At 39.7% G+C, this 20842-nt stretch overlaps 1 protein-coding gene across 2 annotated transcripts; it reads left to right on the top strand.

The window, feature by feature from the left end:
* Positions 1–1471: 1471 nt before the first annotated feature.
* Positions 1472–18851, top strand: LOC146506407 (long-chain-fatty-acid--CoA ligase ACSBG2-like). 2 transcript variants are annotated; one of them, XM_085180079.1, is made up of 15 exons: positions 1472–1688; positions 2818–2886; positions 3019–3212; positions 4064–4347; positions 5243–5331; positions 5920–6040; positions 6147–6227; positions 6302–6451; positions 7633–7800; positions 7873–8054; positions 8742–8972; positions 13873–14090; positions 16065–16204; positions 16305–16548; positions 16821–18851. In XM_085180079.1, the coding sequence occupies exons 2-15, from the start codon at positions 2843–2845 to the stop codon at positions 16910–16912; spliced, it is 2238 nt and encodes a 745-aa protein (XP_085036205.1). In that variant the 5' UTR covers positions 1472–1688; positions 2818–2842; the 3' UTR covers positions 16913–18851. The 2 variants fall into 2 exon arrangements, with proteins under 2 accessions (XP_085036205.1, XP_085036204.1); XM_085180078.1 differs by having other exon boundaries at positions 2815–2886.
* Positions 18852–20842: the final 1991 nt, after the last annotated feature.

The following is a 20842-nucleotide window of genomic DNA, read 5'->3' as shown; positions in this document are numbered from 1 at the left end:
GAACTGAGGAGCCACGCCCAATCCTAGGATAAGATTAAATATATAATTATATACTAATGCTTTAACAGCAATGAAGTGTTTGAGGTTGCCATGCAGTGGAAAATCCTCCTCCTCCTGCAAACCCCCCACAGGATAGTGTAACCTCTGGAATGGAGCTGCAAATATATATGTGTGATATAAGCATATATTAACTAATAAACCTAGACAGTAAATACAAGTGACCTGCCCAGACTGTACTCAACACCTTTTTTAACTTGTATTTGTTTTCTTTTAAAACACTTGAGTTATTTTTATATTTGCTTTCTTATGTGTGGGCCTTTTGATTTGACACCCTGTAGGGGTTAAATGGTTTGCTCCTAGAACGAACTTGCTGTATTGCTGTAAAGCACTAATAAGTAGTAAGCTTTCCGTAGTTGTTAATAAGGGAAAAACCTTTAAAACTGCAAAAAGTTTGATGTTTTAAGTATTTTTGTTTCACACTTTCCACTGAACACAAGTCAGCATTGTTCGTCCACTGGAGACGTTTCATAATAGAGAAATGTATATGGTCTATTATGTAATAACCATTACTATCTCTGTGGAGTCTTATCACAAATTGGACCCTGTTTAAAGGGAGGCAGTCTAATATTCATTACCTGCAGCTCATTTTTGTGTGTATTTTAGTGTCCGTCTGGTCGGTATGGCTGCTGGCACTGATGAAGCCCCTGATTAATGGTTCAAACACATGGCTTGTGCCCAGACTACCACTGTGAGTCACAGTTGGAGTGGCTATGGTGTGACTAGGTGGTATGATTCAGCGACCTTAGTTCCTGTAAGCAAGGTAACTGTGTGTCAAAAGCATAACCTTTCCCCTATATTTGCTTAGAAAACAGTGTTCCCTGCCTTTATTGGCGCAGGGAGGATAGAAGATGGTTAAAAGAGGACTCTGTTAATGATTAAATATTTATTTTCCATTATCGTTTCTTATTGATTTCTTTTTATATCTCAGAAAAGAACTCAAGAGATTTTTTTTAACGGAATGCATCCTTTTTTATTGCTGACATCTAATTTTTCTTGATGTGCCAATAAAGTCGGGTGGGCGAAGCCAGATTTGCACAAGTTGTCCTTATGCTGAAAACGTTGTTGTTGTTGTTGTTTTTTGCTAGGTCAAAGTATCGCCTCATAAACCCAGAAAGATCTTATCTAGTCTTATCATTTATTTCTATGACCGGCCTCATCCTTCATGTGATAATAACCACCATCACAAGTTTAACTGAGACAATAAACACTTTAATAATACCCCCACCCATCAAAGCTTTGTTATCTTATTGGATGCTTGACACTTAATCCCGCAACTGAATATAACCAGTGCCTATAGCTGTTAGAAACTCCAAACAAAGCTACAAGCAGATCTGAAACCCACTGGATTAAACTCACTTCTTTTTAGTGCAAATCAAACCTTTTTTTTAGCCAGTTCTCCTTGTACAGCTCTATCTGGTTGACACAACCTCTGCAGGAGGTGTTGAGAGGATTGTGCAAGTCTCATGAGACCAAGGAACACGTCAATCTTATCAAAATCCCCTGTGCGTTGATATTTACCCCAGGGGGCAACATCTGTGAACCTGCATTGAGCAAAGGTTGATGTAATTTTGTCTCACACCTGACTGCAGCCTTGAAGTTGATGCCACTTGGGTCTGTCAGCAGAGAAGGTAAGATATCATTTCTACAGCAGAGATTTCTGTCTTTTGAACGTGTTAAGTGAGAAAAGAATAAACTGCTATTTAGACTGCAGGATGTGCATAAAGATTTATTTTTACTCATAGAAATTCAGACTTGTTTGTGCTGTTTTTTCTATTTTTCCTCACTGAGTATGTACACTGCAGGTTAAACATGGCTCTGGAGATGTATAGTGAATGTGTTAAATCAAACATATGACTGAAACGTAGGAATAGATGTGAGCAGGCACATCCACAGAGAGTTAACATCTCTCACTGCTGCTGTTTTTAGATTTTCCAATGCATTTTCAATCGTTAAGGTGTTTTTCTGTGTAATGTGAGAACTAAGTCACCAGTGAGGCTAAAATGAATTTGTTTGCATCACAGGACAGTTTATAAAGTTTTTACATAATCTGGAGCAAAGATTTTTCCTCTGCTACTTAATGTTGCCAAACTGCAGTTTTGTAAGTTTATGAACTTTGGTCCAGAGAAATCTTGTCAAGGGCAATCTTGAAATTTTGAGGTTGGACTGAGATCCTGCTTATCTTGACAGATTTTAATCTTTAATACAAAGTCAGCATTTGTTAGCCATCTGGTGCAACATTGATTATCTGATTTATTGTTGTTACATCCCTGCAAAAAGACTGATTGCTTTTATTGGTGCAGTTAATTGAACTTGGAGGAAAATATCTGCAGAAAACCTTTCAGTTGTTTCTGCTGTTGCTAAATATTCACATTAGAGGGCATTCATTCACTGTGTGCAGCACAGGGCAAGGAAGAGTTATTTTAAGTCTGACATGATTGTTATTCAGTATGTTAACTGGTAATGGCAGCACTTTCACCATTATCTGGGTGAAAGGTGCTGCTTGGAGGCAAAGTAAGTCTACGTGGATTTAGCAATGCTTCTTGCCGCAATACTAGTAGTTTCAACATGCACTGCTGCTGCGTGTGTGATTGGCAACACATGCGGTCATTGGCTGTGACCTGTTGCACTGACTTTGGTGAATGTCATATATAAATGAGTGGAGTGATTCTGTTTCATAATCTTAACTGCTTGGAGAGTCCTCGGTGGAAGGTTTCTGGAGGGTTTTCATGCTAATTTCATCTTCTCTGTTTCTAGCAGACATAAGCTCAAAGGAAATTAATTTATGAAGAGCAATAGCCCTGCAGTTATGGATGGTAACATTGAAAGGTATGTAAAGAGAGATGAGTCCCTGGGCAGGTCAAATAGATAATATAGGACCACTTCTTTTCAAACTATCTAAAAATTAGATTTTACGATTATCATCAGTTCTCATTCGTGTCATCTCAATGTCTGCTCCAGGATTCCTGCTCAAACTGAGTCAGATGCCACAGATATAAAGACCCACACATCTGTCATACTCAATGGGAAAGCCAAGACGGGCGACTTCAGTGCAACACAGCCTCCAAAGATCCATCCTCCCAGTAACACTGAGTTACTGACCCGGCCTCCCATGTCGTCTGAGCAGAAGGGAGCTACTGAAGGATTTTCCACAGGTAAGGGTGAAATGGCGATGGTAACGGTATGAGAAAATGCCTCCAAACTAAAAGAAAATTGTCTGTCCTTGAGTGTAAACCACAAAGTTTTCACATAAGAAGCTAGAGTGAAAAACCCCCACTTCTTTTCAACAAATTCTGTTTATCATCTTGTTTTAGGTTGATTTAAATAATTATTTTCAATAAGAAGACTGAACACGTAAAAGCATTTGCAAACTGTAAAAAAGCTAATGAATAAACTTTGTCACTTTAAATGTCAAAACACAAAGGTGTTTAAGGCAAGATATAACCTACTCTGTGGAGAAACAAGAAAATAAATATAATTTTAGATATTTTCAGACATAAAATGGAAGGAAAAGAAATTTTCGGGAAATATGAAAACAAAAAAGACAATAACACTTAAAAGAAATCACTCCTCTCATGAAGACAGATGGCTGCAAGGCTTTAAAATTTCTTAGGAATGCTGAAGCATACAGGATTACTGGGGCATCAAGTGCTAAAGATCATCTTGAACACGATCTTTAGCACTTGAAACCACGTGAAACACTGTCGAGAGTTTTTACTGGATGGCAGAATTCAGTATGTTGTCTGTGTGCTCATTCAGTCCTGTAGCTAAAATTACATGACTTCTTCTGGCTGAACCTGTTTGGTAGGTACGCATTTGTAATGTGGAACTTCCTGTTTCAGCTCAGATAACAGCAGAGGCTTCACTGCACACTGCACATTAAAGTAACGCACCTAGGGTAACAGCACATCGATATCTGCAGTCCTGTGATACACCTGACTAGCTGTGTCTTTTGACTTGTGATTCATGGAGAGTATATGCAACTGCCCTTGTTCTCGCAATACAGAAGAGCCCAAGGCAGTTCCCCTGTCGACGGCCCATTTGGCAACAACTCTAGCCCCAGCTGACCAGTTATGGAGCACCGGCAGAGAGCAGGCAGTGAGGCTGAGAATGGAGGAATCAGGGCCAGGCTCAGAGGCTCCCATCACCGTCCATCAGATGTTCCTGGAGACAGTCGAGAAGTATGGGAATCATCCAGCTTTGGTTTCCAAAAAAGATGGCCAGTGGATGACTCTAACCTGGAACCAATACTACGAGCAGTGTCGTGCAGCTGCGAAAAGTTTTCTCAAGGTTTGTTTGCTTGTTTTGCAAATTGTCCTGCATCTGTTGAACAAAAATTACACTTCAGTGAACTTCAAATATAATGCAAAGAAGCTATTTGGCAGTCGTAGATCTTTAGAATGTTATTAATTTGCCTTAAACATTATTTCATAGAGTAAAGTTGGATTTTAAGAATTGTAAAATAATGAAATCATTTAAGCATTTATTTTGCATACACTGCAGTCATTCATTTTAAGGTATGCTGTTGTCATTCATTCACAAAGTTAGTTGTAAACCAAGTTGCCAGAGTTGTCATTTTTAACCAAGAGATCAGCAGATGCTGGGGATCACTCCCAGGGACTCTCCCTTAGACCTTTCCTGCACCCATTCTTGCTCTTTGGCCTTAAAAGGTCTTTGTTGCCTCCTGCAATAACCTCAAACCCAGGCGCTTAGAGGATTTGACACTTGTGCTCCTTTAAAGCGCAAACTTAGAACTTTTAAGTCATCAAATGCTCTGAATTAGAAACAAAGTAACCAAATGATTGTTAGAATTATGATTTAAACAAACATCGACTCATTTTTTGTTTTGTTTTTTGGTTGTTTATAATTAGAAAGCTGTGTTTATGTAACTGAACAATACTTTTGAACTGAAGGCTGCATAAATCATTTAACACCTGGCCCAGGTTTTATAAACAGCACCTCTTATCTTACTCTTGTTGATGTGAGGATAGTGTGCTGGAAACCTGGGTGTGTGAAATGCCCAGCTTGTGTTACGTTTTATGTTTCACAGCCATATCTGTGTCCCGTGTGAGTGGAGTGGCTAATGAAACAAGACGCAGAAGTAACAAAGGTATAGGCCTGCTCCGCTGTGTAATTAAAGTCACTTCTTCTTTAAAAGCATCTACCTGTCCTTTGTTTTTATCAGTTGGGGCTGGAGCGTTACCATGGTGTAGGGATTCTGGGATTCAACTCCGCTGAGTGGTTCATCTCAGACATCGGCTGCATCTTGGCCGGGTAAGATCACTCTATAAGGAACTGAATCTGATAACATTTTAAATTAGTCTACTGTTGGACCTGTTTTACCTCTACACTGTCTGACATGCACATTTATCTTTGTCCTTTCTTATCTCAGAACCTCTGTTTGTGTCTCCACCCACATGAGGCTCAGTTAAAATTACGTGGATGTAATATTTGGCATTTTTTCCAAGCTGTCAGGAAGTACTAAGGGACATTCAACTTGTGCAGTTCGGACACCGCCACAAACTGCACAAGTGCACAAATAGAATTCCTCCAATGACTTCTATTTGTGTCCCATAGTCTAAAGACATGGAACAGGGTTAGGTTAATTTTTGATTCTAAAATCAGTGTGATTGTGAAAGGCCGTCTGCCTCTCGCCCTGTGCCAGCTGGGATAGGCGTAATCACCCCTCACTTTAGTTAGTTTTTCTTGCTTAATCTACAGTTTAAAAAAATACTCATTTCTGTTCACAAAACAAAATATATAATTATTTTCCACTTCACATCAAGCTGTAGCCAAACTGGTAACACATGACAGTGACTCATACAAGGTAATATATAGCTCAAGCAATTGTTTGTCCCTTAGAGGGCTGGCAGCCGGGATTTACACCACAAACTCACCAGAGGCCTGTCAGTATGTGGCTGCCAACTGTGAGGCCAATGTCCTGGTTGTGGAGAACCAGAAACAGCTCGACAAAATCCTGCAGGTCGGCAGTTTCATCTTAATTCACCACCATCTCTTTATAAAGTAATACATGCATTACTTGTGAGTGAGGTTCTGTCCTCACATGTTATCTTTGTATCTTTTAACAGGTTAAAGATCATCTACCTCATCTGAGAGCCATTGTTCAGTACAAAGGCGAGCTACAGCAGAAAGCTCCGTTCCTGTATACAGTACGTCTACATAGCAAACATTTATTTACTTATTATTGATGCTCTGTTTTGATCCAACCTCCTTATTTCTGTAGTGGGAAGAGTTCATGAAGCTGGGAGAGGACGTGCCCGATGAGCAGCTGAATGCTGTGATTGACAGTCTTCGGCCCAATGAGTGCTGCAGCCTCATCTACACCTCTGGAACCACTGGCAACCCTAAAGGAGTCATGTTGAGCCATGACAATGTGAGTAGCCCTGACAAGAGATTTCTCTCTCTCTTCTTCTAAAAGCTATTGGCTTTTAAGATTGAACTGAAAAGTCTTTGAATACTGTTCATTTTATTAAGTAGCCATCAAGTTGTTAAGGCTTAGATTACAGCTTTTTTCTGTCTTGTTCTAAATCACATGTGTCAAAGTCAAGGCCCGCTGGCCACATCTGGCCCGGCGTACATTTATATCTGGCCCGCGAGATCATTTTATATAGATGTATTATTACTGTTATGCATTAGTGATGTGTCGGTCGCGAACGAAATGGCTCTTAGAGCCGGATCTTTGACGTGAACGACGTGAGCCGGCTCCTTATCACAAGCCATGCATTGTTTTTTTTCTTTCTCTCACCCTCTCTCTCTCTCTCGCACTTTTTTCCCACTTCACTCCACATGCGAGCCTTGTGCTTTGAGCTGGGGAGAGGGGGGAGGGGCGGTAGTTACACCGGCAGGAGCACAGGAACAGAGCTGGAGGGAGAGAGAGAAAGAGAGCCAGGGACAACAATCATCCACAACTATTTTCAGTTGTGGATGATAAAGGATTCAGAAAGTTTATTCATGCAGGCCCATATGACAGAGAATATGCATCTTCTTTTTGTTTTCATATTTTAATTTATATTTAAAATACGTACAATTAAATTTTGAAAAAAAAAATTGAAAGATTTATTTTTTATCATTGCAAGAGAGAGCAAAATGTTACACTTCACATAACATATGAAAACATACCAAACTGAAATAATAAAAACTTAGATAGAGAAATAGTCTTGTACCAATTTACTGCTTTTTAAGTATTTGAGCTCTATTTTTTATGTTTCATTTGGAATAGTTCATTATGAAGCTGCAGTTTTCACTTCATTAGCTTAGTTCTAGTACCTTTAATAAACATGAATAAAATTGAATTTGCACAACAAGCTGAATTACTGCAGCATATCTTATTCAGGCTGTAGGATGTAAGGACAAGCTTTTAACTCTTCAAAGAGTTAAACCATAGCACTAGTGGTTCAACCAGAGAGCTTTTATATAATCTGGCGATAACTTCTTCTACTGTAATTTCATAATGTTGTTTCGATCAATGTGTGAGAGGAGTACTCTAAAGATTCAAGACAAATATTTGGCGAAAGAAAATACCTTGTGACTTTTTCCCCACTTTTAAATGTGCAGATAACATGGACTGCCCATGTGGGATGTACCATATTAAAAGCAAAAGGCGGTGAGGAGATCCTGGTCAGTTACCTGCCGCTCAGCCACGTCGCAGCCCAGATGATTGATATGTGGGTCTGCATGGGCCTTGCTGGGACCGTCTACTTTGCAGAGCCAGATGCCCTTAAAGTAAGCATGACTATTACCTCATGAAAAAGGAAACATTAACTAAATATATTTGACTGTAATTAATTTTTCCAGGGCACTTTAGTAAACACACTTAAAGAGGTTCGCCCAACTTGTTTCCTGGGAGTTCCTCGTGTGTGGGAGAAGATCGAGGAGAAGATGAAAGCTGTGGGAGCCAAAGCATCCCCAATGAAGAAGAGAGTGGCAGGCTTTGCCAAGTCTATCGGCCTGCAGTACAACTACAGTGTCATGAATGGGTGAGACAGAAGCAGGGATGTTAGACGAACATGTCACATGTTTGTACAGTTTAACATCCCCAGTCCGTTACTTTATAACATTCATAACGCATAGAAAGATTTATTTGCGCAGTTGTGAGTGATGCTAATGTCATCGGTTCTTCACGTATTTGTTTATCTCATAGTGTTGAGAACTGTAGTAAATTTGCCTTTCTCAAAGCAGTTTTGAAGTAACTCGGACAAGCCCCCAAACACTGTGAGCGGACTACTTACAGAATAATTTTAGAAACAAGAAAAACATTAAGAAACTTGCACAGTGTACAAGAGGACAGAATAAATAAATTATAAAATTACAAAGTAAAGCAAGAAACATGAAGAGAAGAGGAAAGTCTCAAACCAGGGCTGCAGGATAATCCAGCAGGGTGAGGCCAATCAGGTCTGCACAACATAAAAGAAGGTGCTTTAGGCTGAAGCTGGTCAGTTCTCAAATTACTTTGATTTTCTTTGTGTTGGTTAAAGAAATAAAAGGAGAAAGAGAGTGAAAAAAAACCATGCAAGACTCTGGCCAGGCGTTTTGCACTACGGCCAATGATGCTCAGCTTTACCTAGAAAAACCTTATTTAAAATCATATTTAAAGTTCATTATTCCTAAACAAAAAAGATCCTCAATAATTTTGATAAAATATTCGTTTATTTTGTGTGTTACAGACAGAATCAGGTGCCGTGGGGCTTCATGCTGGCTAATAATCTGGTCTTCAAGAAGGTGCATGCTGCTTTGGGCTTGGACCGCTGCAGAATATGCTGCACTGGAGCTGCACCGATTACCAAAGACACTCTGGATTACTTCATGAGCCTGAACATCCCTTTGAAAGAGATGTATGGCATGAGTGAAAGCTGTGGCCCTCACACCGTCTCCATCGATGAATACCGCGTCACAAGGTAGACATCGACGTGACTGAGATGTTGGATTGTGGTTAAAGCAGGGGTCAAAAAATATTGTGTTGAAGGTGATAGATGGTTGTTTTTCATCAAGCATACCTGATAGATTATAGCCAACGTAATAAACTGTAAACAAAAAACTGACAGCATCTAATAAGGAAATAGACTTCTTAGCAGTGGCCTGTTTATTTTAATCACAGCAACAAAACTTCTTTGAATCAACACTTCAGTCCATCTGAAGTCCTAGATTCACTGTTTCCAGCTCTGATTTTGTTTTTACTGCCTTCTGAGGGGGAAAAAACTTAACTTTGTCTGCTCCTTGGTGCTGAACAGGGGGTTTATTGGAGTTTATTTTTGTGCTGAGCTTGAAAGTCACTTCAAGCTCTGTAGAGCTCAGGATGACTGCAGAGGCATATTTCTCAAGGTTCAAGATTCTTTATTTGCCACATGCATAGTTATACAAGTATAACACACAGTGAAATGTAGCCTGACACGCTCCTCAACATGTTATATATATATATATATATATATATATATATATATATATATATATATATATATATATATATATATATATATATCCTCCTGAGACCCAGTAATTCATTTTTGTGCACTGTAGTACACATTTAGTTTTTGCTTGTACCTCTCATACTCTACTTGCCACTCTTCTAAGTCCTAATGTTTCTTAGAGAGGACAACAGTACCTTTAAAATGATATCACATGTGTGGGGGTGTGGCCTTGCCAATTGTCTTTTTCCCACCTTTTCAAAATGGCTGGCATGCCCACAAGCACATTTTATGGGAGAAAGAAAGGTAAGCATGATATTTAGATTTAAAATGTTTTTTAAAATTAGATTTTGATTAATTTTCAAAAATAAACATCTAGTAAATAATTTGAGGGTTTTTTAAGAATTAAGCTTATTTAGTTTCACAGAGGAAATGACTAATTTATTAATGTGTACTCTAGTGCACGTCGGGACTTTGTACTTATATTTATTTCACTTTTTCCTAGTAGACAACTCTTTGACAAAGGCAGAGAGAATTCTTAACAGAATAATTGAGGGAGATTCAAACATAGATTTTTCAGAAGATGAGAGTCATGTGAGCCAGATAGGAGAGGGTGAGAACCCAGGAGGAGCCACACAAAGATTATCAAGATGCAGTGGCAGATGTAATAGAGAAAAACACAGAGCCACCTGAAATCTGTCGTCCTATCTGGTCCAAAACCAACATGTAGGAGAATCTGGAATTTTTGATTTTGAGTTAAAAATAAAATATGGGTAAAATGCAGAAATGTTTTCCAGTAAAGTAAAAAAAAACAAGAGTCGCAATTATAGCTGAATCCATGACACCTGATTGTTTCTACAAGATCACGTCTTTGCTGAAAGTTGTCAATGATCTCAATGTGCCAAAAGAACTCACAGTATCTGGAGTTCAAGCTCCTCTTGGCTGAGAAACCAGGGACAAACATGTGAACAAGACCTGAATAATACCAGTAATGAAGAGTTCTCTCCAAAAATCAAGAAAAGGAAGCCCCAACCAGATGAGAGTGTAACAAAATATGGTTCACTCCACTTGCCTGAAATGGTTAACAGTCCAAGGCATTTCAGTTGTAGAATGGTTGGGTGCAACAGTAAAACATACAGTGGGGCAAAAAAGTATTTAGTCAGCCACCGATTGTGCAAGTTCCCCCACTTAAAATGATGACAGAGGTCAGTAATTTGCACCAGAGGTACACTTCAACTGTGAGAGACAGAATGTGAAAAAAAAATCCATGAATTCACATGGTAGGATTTGTAAAGAATTTATTCGTAAATCAGGGTGGAAAATAAGTATTTGGTCAATAACAAAAATACAACTCAATACTTTGTAACATAACCTTTGTTGGCAATAACAGAGGTCAAACGTTTACTATAGGTCTTTACCAGGTTTGCACACACAGTAGCTGGTATTTTGGCCCATTCCCCCATGCAGATCTTCTCAAGAGCAGTGATGTTTTGGGGCTGTCGCCGAGCCACACGGACTTTCAACTCCCGCCACAGATTTTCTATGGGGTTGAGGTCTGGAGACTGGCTAGGCCACTCCAGGACTTTCAAATGGTTCTTACGGAGCCACTCCTTTGTTGCCCGGGCGGTGTGTTTTGGATCATTGTCATGTTGGAAGACCCAGCCTCGTTTCATCTTCAAAGTTCTCACTGATGGAAGGAGGTTTTGGCTCAAAATCTCACGATACTTGGCCCCATTCATTCTGTCCTTAACACGGATCAGTCGTCCTGTCCCCTTGGCAGAAAAACAGCCCCATAGCATGATGTTTCCACCCCCATGCTTCACAGTAGGTATGGTGTTCTTGGGATGCAACTCAGTATTCTTCTTCCTCCAAACACGACGAGTTGAGTTTATACCAAAAAGTTTGGTTTGAAACTTTGGTTTCATCTGACCACATGACATTCTCCCAATCCTCTGCTGTATCATCCATGTGCTCTCTGGCAAACTTCAGACGGGCCTGGACATGCACTGGCTTCAGCAGCGGAACACGTCTGGCACTGCGGGATTTGATTCCCTGCCGTTGTAGTGTGTTACTGATGGTGACCTTTGTTACTTTGGTCCCAGCTCTCTGCAGGTCATTCACCAGGTCCCCCCGTGTGGTTCTGGGATCTTTGCTCACCGTTCTCATGATCATTTTGACCCCACGGGATGAGATCTTGCGTGGAGCCCCAGATCGAGGGAGATTATCAGTGGTCTTGTATGTCTTCCATTTTCTGATGATTGCTCCCACAGTTGATTTTTTTCACACCAAGCTGCTTGCCTATTGTAGATTCACTCTTCCCAGTCTGGTGCAGGTCTACAATTCTTTTCCTGGTGTCCTTCGAAAGCTCTTTGGTCTTGGCCATGGCGGAGTTGGAGTCTGACTGGTTGAGGCTGTGGACAGGTGTCTTTTATACAGATGATGAGGTCAAACAGGTGCCATTCATACAGGTAACGAGTGGGGGACAGAAAAGCTTCTTACAGAAGACGTTACAGGTCTGTGAGAGCCAGGGATTTTCCTTGTTTGAGGTGACCAAATACTTATTTTCCACCCTGATTTACGAATAAATTCTTTACAAATCCTACCATGTGAATTCATGGATTTTTTTTTCACATTCTGTCTCTCACAGTTGAAGTGTACCTCTGGTGCAAATTACTGACCTCTGTCATCATTTTAAGTGGGGGAACTTGCACAATCGGTGGCTGACTAAATACTTTTTTGCCCCACTGTATGTGAGATGGGGGAAGTGCCAAATGTTCCTTTGTGTCTCCAAATAAAAACATTACAGTACTTCCTCAGATATCATAAATGAATTGACTTTTGTGAAATAGAAAGCCCAGTGCAATCACTTGTTCCTGAACCAATGGCTTACAGCTAATGAAGTGTCAGTGACTTCTAAGTTGACCCATGATCTACATTTTTATGATATTGTTATATAAATAAGTTTTAATATCCTGCTTACAAAAATTTCAGTGGAGCATTTAATTTTCTTAAATAGCTCTTGAATTTTGTTAGTTTCACATTCGTGATCAATGAAGTCCCCTTGTGCACTGAAGTGCACATGTTGTAAAATTTAAATAAAATTAGTTAAAAACAATTTTGTTTTTGTAATGTGTTTTTTACCATCCCAACACTTGATTTATCTGAAAAAAATCAAAATCAAAATACTTTTTTTTCCCTGGGTCTCAGGAGGTTATATATATATATATATATATATATATATGTATATACATTGGGTGAATGTGCAGTAGCAGCAAGCAGGTGCATTCTGTACATTAATATGAATAGACATCTGACTATTTTACAGAATAGACAATATAAACATATTTAAAATTAAAGGAATTTGGAATGTACATTGTGCCTGGATTTAGAGTGTCTGGAAGAGAGTCCTGTCTCAGTCAATTATAGATGATGTGAGAGGGCGGGTGTGTGTGTTTAGGGCCCGGATTCTTTAAAGATGAGCAGGTATGTTACAAATGCCCACGTTGTCCAGTGCTGACATTGACCTTTGATAAACTAGTTACAGGATAATCCCCATATTACCAGGAACTTACAACAACCTTATATTTGGTTAAACAGCCTGAGTATAAAATACCAGCTTTCTAATAAATTCAAAATAGAGCAGAAGTAAAGTGAACTCTTTTATAGTGAAGGGGAAGTTTGTATGACGGTGCTCATGCTCATACATAAATAGAGGGAAGAAACACTCTAAAATAATAATAATAATAAAAAACTGTATGTGAAAGAGCAAAATATATTTAAAAGCATAAGAATAAGTCCTAAAAGCCTGAGGAAACATCTGTTTACATGTAAAACAATAAAAACATAAAAAATATGACACAACCTTGATGCTTCTGCTTAACTGGGCTCTTTCTGTGACACTTTCTGTCATATTTTTGTATATTTTGTATATTTTTAGTTTTAGTAATTTGTGTGATGATTACTTTTTTGACTCCGTTATCTATTACTACCATGTGTTATTTCAAATATCTCTGCAGTCTGCAGATGATCTCTTTTTTTAATGAGGCAGCCACAGCTCTTTATATATTCATACTTCCCGTCTAAATAAAAATGAGGATGGTTCATTTAGACTAAAGCATCAGAAAACAGACACAATTTGAAAATGTTTGTCCAAACGTATTAAAATATTTAATTTTGTTATGGAGCTTCTTACTGTAAAAAGTCAATAATGTAAAAAAAAAGTGTCAGGGTCAGGAGTTATTGTTGTTTTTAGGAGTACAACCATCTCTTTAAATTGTTAAATGATCATATTTAAGCCACATTTGTGTTGTGATTTGTGTGATTTCTATGTGCTCAATTAAAAGTTTTACTGCAGATTCTGGTCACATCACTGGCTTTTGATTTGTCTTTCCAGCTGTGGAAAGGTGATGATAGGCTGTAAGATAAAGCTGGTGAATCCAGATGCGGATGGGAATGGAGAGATTTGTTTCTGGGGTCGTAATATCTTCATGGGCTACCTGAACATGCCAGACAAAACAGCAGAGGCTTTGGATGAGGATGGCTGGCTGCACACTGGAGACCTGGGAAGACACGATGAACAAAACTTTCTGTATATCACAGGAAGGATCAAGGGTAAGCTATAGCTCTGAGTCTGGGAGAAAATGCACCAGAAGACACATTGAGGTTATAGTTGTGACACACTTATCACACTTCTATTGACTGCCACTGGCAACAAAACAGCTGAACCTGTTTCTAACCAAGTTCAGAAATGTTTTCCTATTTCCTAGTTCAAGCACTAAGCAGAGTCTAAGATATAACCCAGTGGGTAAACATGCCATGTCACAAAGCATAAATCATTTCAAACTGCTGTCCTGTTTCCAGCACCTTGCTCAGAGAGAAAAGTTCAGTTCTGAAGGCAAAAACCTACATAGCAAAATTGGTGTGGCCCAGATCTGGCCCACATACCGCAAAGAATGACGGCCCTTTGGTTTGCCAGAGGTGATCCACACATGGGCCAGCACAAGGCCAGTTGTAGACATACTGTTGGTTCTGCGCTGGCCCAAGTGTGGATTACCTCTGGCAAACCAAATCTGGGCCACCATTCTTTGCGGTATGTGGGCCATGTGTAAGTTGTGTGCCAGAACATAATAGTGCAAATGTAACTTGACAAACCTCCGTTCAGACAGTGAATGGACTGATTTTTATTTCTATTCTCCCAGATCACTCAAAGCACTCTATACAACATGCCCCAATCACACACTTTCTCTAAACGAAGTGCTTCCTAAGTACATTCATTCACACTCACACTCTTGACATGCAGACTGGAGGAGCCAGGTATTGAACCACTAACGTTCCGACCAGTAGGTGACCTGCTCTACAGCCACCTGGTGGCAAATATGAGTAAACCGTCACTAGGTTTTGGATAAAGTGTACACTCACAAACCTGTCAAACCTGCTTTTGAAACGTTGGCTACCATAGCAGTATAGTATTGCAACATGGCATGTGGATCTTCATCTTGATGCCAGACCTGTTTTCTATGAGCCTGAGCCACATAAACCAAACCACAATTGGGCTGGATGTGGCATGCTGTCAATAGAAAATTGTACTTAGTAGTCAGTATAATCTTCTGCCATATGTATAAGTTTGCATATGGTAGAATACTGCATGTTGACCTTTTGATGACTTAGGCTGTTGTTCACTACAAGACTTTGTGTGCATTCCAGAGTGGTCTGGCATTCACACCCACATCCTGGGAGCATGGGAGAGGTCGTACCTTTTCTTTTGTTCTATGGTAGAATAAACGTAACTATGTCAGTTTTAGTCTAAGTGCCTTTTGTTTCGATGAACTGCTGGACTTCCAGACCAGCAGGTTTAGGGAAGTCTTTATGGGGTCACATTCTGACACCCCCCCCCCCCCCCCCCACACACACACACACACACACACACGCGTATAAACATTTACATTCCATCCACATTGGGGGAAAAATAGCACACACTTTAGAAGAACATCTTATATTTTGAAAAGTGTACATTATACATTTGAAAAACAAACAAGCAAACACATAACTTACTTACACTTTGCGGACAAAAATACTGGGCCACCTACACATTAAACCTACAGGAGCTGCTCGGCCACCACGAAGCTCCTGGCACACAGTTTTTGAGCTGATGTTAATGCCAGAGTAGGTTTAATACTCTGCAATTACTGAGTCAGCAGAGCTGACATTTCATGGCTGAGTTCCTGTGCTGCCTAGAGACTTACAGTTTGAATTAATGCCACTTACAGCTGGTGTAAGACGATTGTCTTCTCTAGTTTTAATTCTTTCTTATCTTTTTTACACCATTAACTGACATTTTACTCAAGGTAATCCCCATCTGTTTGTATAATAAATTAAAATAGTGATTTGGACATAATGATCAGCAGAATTAAAAATATGCTTTTTCAGAATTTTTGTCTAATCACACTTTTTTGTGTAGTGAGTGCATAAAAGTCAAGCATGGAACTGACTACCTATTTTCACTGCTAGTTGTTTAAAACCCTACAACCAGATATTGAGATACGCCAACTTAATAAGAGGTGACGCGTTTTTGTCTTTCCTGCACAGAGCTCATCATCACTGCGGGTGGCGAGAACATCCCTCCTGTCCCCATTGAAGATGCAGTGAAGTCTGAACTGCCCATCATCAGCAATGCCATGCTAATTGGAGACAAGCTCAAGTTCCTCTCCATGCTGCTCACACTTAAAGTAAATGATCCTCTCTTTTTGCATACAGGCATTGTTGCTGAATAAGCAAAAAAAAAGAAAAAAAGAAAAAGAGTTACCACTTCTGTTTCTTTTTCTGCAGTGTGTCGTGGATGACAATGGCGAGCCCACAGATGAGCTGAGTCAAGAGGCTTTGGAATTTTGCCGGCAGCACGGCGTAAAAGCAACCAAGGTGTCCGAGATTATAGCCAATAAGGAGCCAGCTATTTACAGTGCCATTCAGGCTGGCATTGAGCGTGTTAATGCCCGATCAACATCCAATGCCCAGAAAGTCCAGAAGTGGGTTATAGTGGAACAAGACTTCTCCGTCACCGGAGGAGAACTAGGTCAGCTGTCTGAAATTAATTTTCCTTTTCCTACAAGTATAGTACATGTAGTACTGCCATTTAAAATAAGGAAGTATTTGCTTCTGCTTTTTTTTTTTTTAAACTTACTGTTAATCATTTTTAACCGAGGTCAATGTTTTGTAACTGGAGTGACTGCCAAACAGCATTTCCGTGGAGTCTTTTCAGCAGTGATTTAATCTCTTTAAGCTCAGAGGAATGCTAAACTTTATCATGAGATCAAAATAACCTCCTTTTCTTTGTTGTCCTTCTAGGACCCACCATGAAACTGAGGAGGCCCATTGTTGTGAAAATGTACCAGGAGAAAATAAATGAAATGTATGCAGTGGCTGCAGGAAAACAATAGAGTGCATTGCACGGGGGTGAGAGGAGCTCATGGGATGTATGGACATACATACTTTTTGTAAATAAAAGACATAAGTCAGAGTCAAAATTTTGCCAAACATATCACTCGAACATGCCACATATAGACTGTATGATGACACAGATACTGCTTGGTGTCTGTCAGTTTCTGAAGGAAATATCATGAATCCCACTGTAGCTCAAAAGATATGTAAGATATGTATTTTATACCTGAAGCAGCTGTGTGTATTTAATGATTTTTACAGCGTTAATTGCCAGTTTCCTAAAGGTAATCTCACCTGGCAAAGACTGGAGATTAAAGCCATTTTTATAATGTGAGATGAATATCAGTAGTTTGAATTTATCCAACCACACGTGCAAATTGTAAACTTTACATTTGTGCTTCTCCATGTACAGTTTGACACAGTTTAATATTTATTTTGAGATATTCAGTTCAATTCAGTTTTATTTATATAGCGCCAAATCACGACAAAAGTCGCCTCAAGGTGCTTTATATTGTACAGTAGATCGCACAATAATAGATACAGAGAAAAACCCAACAATCATATGACCTCCTATGAGCAAGCACTTTGGCAACAGTGGGAAGGAAAAACTCCCTTTTAACAGGAAGAAACCTCCGGCAGAACCAGGCTCAGGGAGGGGCGGCCATCTGCTGCGACCGGTTGGGGCGAGAGAAGGAAGGCAGGATAAAGACATGCTGTGGAAGAGAGACAGAGATTAATAACAGATATGATTCGATGCAGAGAGGCCTATTAACACATAGTGAGTGAGAAAGGTGACTGGAAAGGAAAAACTCAATGCATCATGGGAATCCCCAGCAGCCTACGTCTATTGCAGCATAACTAAGGGAGGATTCAGGGTCACCTGGTCCAGCCCTAACTATATGCTTTAGCAAAAAGAAAAGTTTTAAGCCTAATCTTGAAAGTAGAGATAGTGTCTGTCTCCCGAATCCAAACTGGAAGCTGGTTCCACAGAAGAGGGGCCTGAAAACTGAAGGCTCTCTCTCCCATTCTACTTTTAAATACTCTAGGAACAACAAGTAGGCCTGCAGAGCGAGAGCGAAGTGCTCTAATAGGGTAATATGGTACTACAAGGTCATTAAGATAAGATGGGGCCTGATTATTTAAGACCTTGTATGTGAGGAGCAGGATTTTGAATTCAATTCTGGATTTAACAGGAAGCCAAAACAGGAGAAATATGCTCGCTCTTTCTAGTCCCTGTCAGGACTCTTGCTGCAATATTTTGGATTAGCTGAAGACTTTTCAGCAAGTTTTTAGGACATCCTGTATATAATGAATTACAGTAGTCCAGCCTGGAAGTAATGAATGCATGAACTATTTTTTCAGCAGAGGGCTTTCTTATAAAGCAGCAAACTATTTCTCCAGGCTAAATGATGATCCTCTAAATTTGTGACACGCCATTTCCTCTCCAGCTTACGAGTCATCTGCTCTAGGCTACGCATTTGAGAATTATACCACGGAGTCAGGTACTTCTGATTTGAGGCCTTAGTTTTCACAGGAGCTACAGTATCCAGAGTCGTACGTAGTGAGGAGGTAAAATCATTAACAAGATAATCGACCTCTGTTGGGGTAGCGTTCAGATAGCTGCTCTGCTCTATGTTGGTACAGGTCATTGAAGATGATAACAGTGGGTGGATTATATTCTTAAACTTAGCTACAGCACTTTCAGAAAGACAACTACTGTGATAAAGTCTACTCTCCATTGCTGTGTAATCAATTATTGTAAATTTAAATGTTATCAGGAAATGATCAGACAGGAGAGGGTTTTCAGGAAACACTGTTAAATGTTCCGTTTCTATGCCATATGTTAAAACAAGATCTAGAGTGTGATTAAAGTGGTGGGTGGGTTCTTTCATCATTCTATGATAGTCAATTAAAAATGACCAAACTGTAATTAAAAAATGTGTCTGTGTCCTATATTTAAAATGTATATGGCCTATTGTTTCACTAAAATGTATGTATATGCATTATAAGGCTTCAGTGCCTGAAGTACAAGGATACAGACCTTCAATTTCACTAGTAAAAATCTTACTAAAGAGAAAAGAACTTCACTTTAACAGGAAGAGGCCTCCAGCAGAACCAGGCTCCGCAGGTCCCTGCATCCTTCATCAGCCTGAGCCTGTAGCAGCATAACCTCGCTCAGGGTTACCCGATCCAGACCTGAATAAATGCAGAAATTATGATATCTTAAGGTCTTTAAGATATGATGGGACCTGATTATTCAAGACTTTATATGTGAGGAAAAGAGTTCAATTCAATTTTATTTACTTAGCGCCAAATCACAACAATAGTTGCCTCAAGGCACTTACTATTGTAAGGTAAAGACCTGGAATAATACAGAGAAATCCCAACAATGGGACAACCTCCTATGAGCAAGCACTTTGGCGACAGTGGAAAGGAAAAACTCCCTTTTAAGAGGAAGAAAGCTCAGGCAGAACCAGGCTCAGGAAGGTGTGGCAGATCCAGTGATGAGAAGCCTGTATGGGAGAAATATGATTTCTTTCTCTTACTACCCCACCTGATGTGTTTTGGAGCAACTGAAGACTCGGAGAGCTGTGAAGCTGTCAGTTTAGCACTGAGCCAATAATGCAATAATGACTTGCTACATTTCTCAGCTCTTCTAAAAAAAAGAAACAAACAAACAAAAAAACTTCTTGGACACAAATAAGGAAAAGCTTCCCAGGCTCCAGTTTAAGTCTTTAAGTGTGGACAACCTCATTACCAAAAAGATCCAGCTAGATTAGGGATATTTAAGTGCATGAGTAGAAAGACTGTGCACAATTGCAGGCAACAAAGCCAGAGGCAACACCTAAAGCATGGGAAAAACACAAGCTACATTTAGCTGGGCCTAATTTCAGGACTTGCATGGTAGATCACATGTCAACTGCACACAGTGGTGTCTTTAGGATAAACTGGAATAATATGCCTGCTTTTCCTCTTACCGACAAATCAGATTACATCCTTGGATAAACTTGTTTTCTTGAATCTTATTTCAGAGCAATGTTTCAGATAAAGAGAGAGAGTCTGTTCAACTGAGCAGAAAATTTACATCTTATCCTCCTGCATTGTTTGTCTACTCAACTTCTTTGTACTGGAATGTGGTTTCATGGTCACTACAGATATAGGGTACGATAATATCAGATCGCCTACACATGATGCAGCATGCCTTACTTTGTCACGTAACAGAAAGCAGAATACAGGTTTGTTATCATGATCACTAACACAATGTTCTGTGAAAGATGTTTTCCACTGTGTCTCTCTCTCTCTCTCGTGAATGAATACAGGTGCTCCAGCAGAGCTTGACTGATCCACGAAAAACAATTTTTATGTGACATGTTCACGAGTGTAAGGGTCAAGCTGCAGTTACCAAAATTAAACAAGTTTCTTTATCTTTAAACACATGTGATAATTCTAATAAAAAATTGGAAATAAATAATCACTAAGCTGGCATGTAAGTGGACGAAAGCAGCAGAAAAGCAATGTATACAAACATTTTACTGCAGGAACCATCAGCTGTCATATTACTTTGGAAGAGGGGTGGGGAACTCCAGGCCTCGAGGGCCTGTGTCCTGCAGGTTTTAGATATCACCTTGGGTCAACACACCTGAATCAAATGAAAAGTTCATTACCAGGCCTCTGGAGAACTGAGACATGCCGAGGAGGTAATTTAGCCATTTGAATCAGCTGTGTTGGATCAAGGACACATCTAAAACCTGCAGGACACCAGCCCGTGAGGCCTGGAGTTCCCCCACCCCTGCTTTAGAACATTGAGCATGTAATCCTTTTTCTTTATGTGGCAGCTGATTAAAACAGCTGATATCATCCTCATCTGCCTCCTCTCACAGAGTCAAAGACAAACTGACTCGGTTTTTTTCATTTATCAGCTGAATCAG

This window comes from Neolamprologus multifasciatus, chromosome 12, assembly GCF_963576455.1.
Source record: "Neolamprologus multifasciatus chromosome 12, fNeoMul1.2, whole genome shotgun sequence".
Classification (NCBI taxonomy): Eukaryota; Metazoa; Chordata; class Actinopteri; order Cichliformes; family Cichlidae; genus Neolamprologus; species Neolamprologus multifasciatus.
The sequence above is the reverse complement of the archived record's forward strand: the minus strand, read 5'-3'. Positions and strand labels throughout refer to the sequence as shown.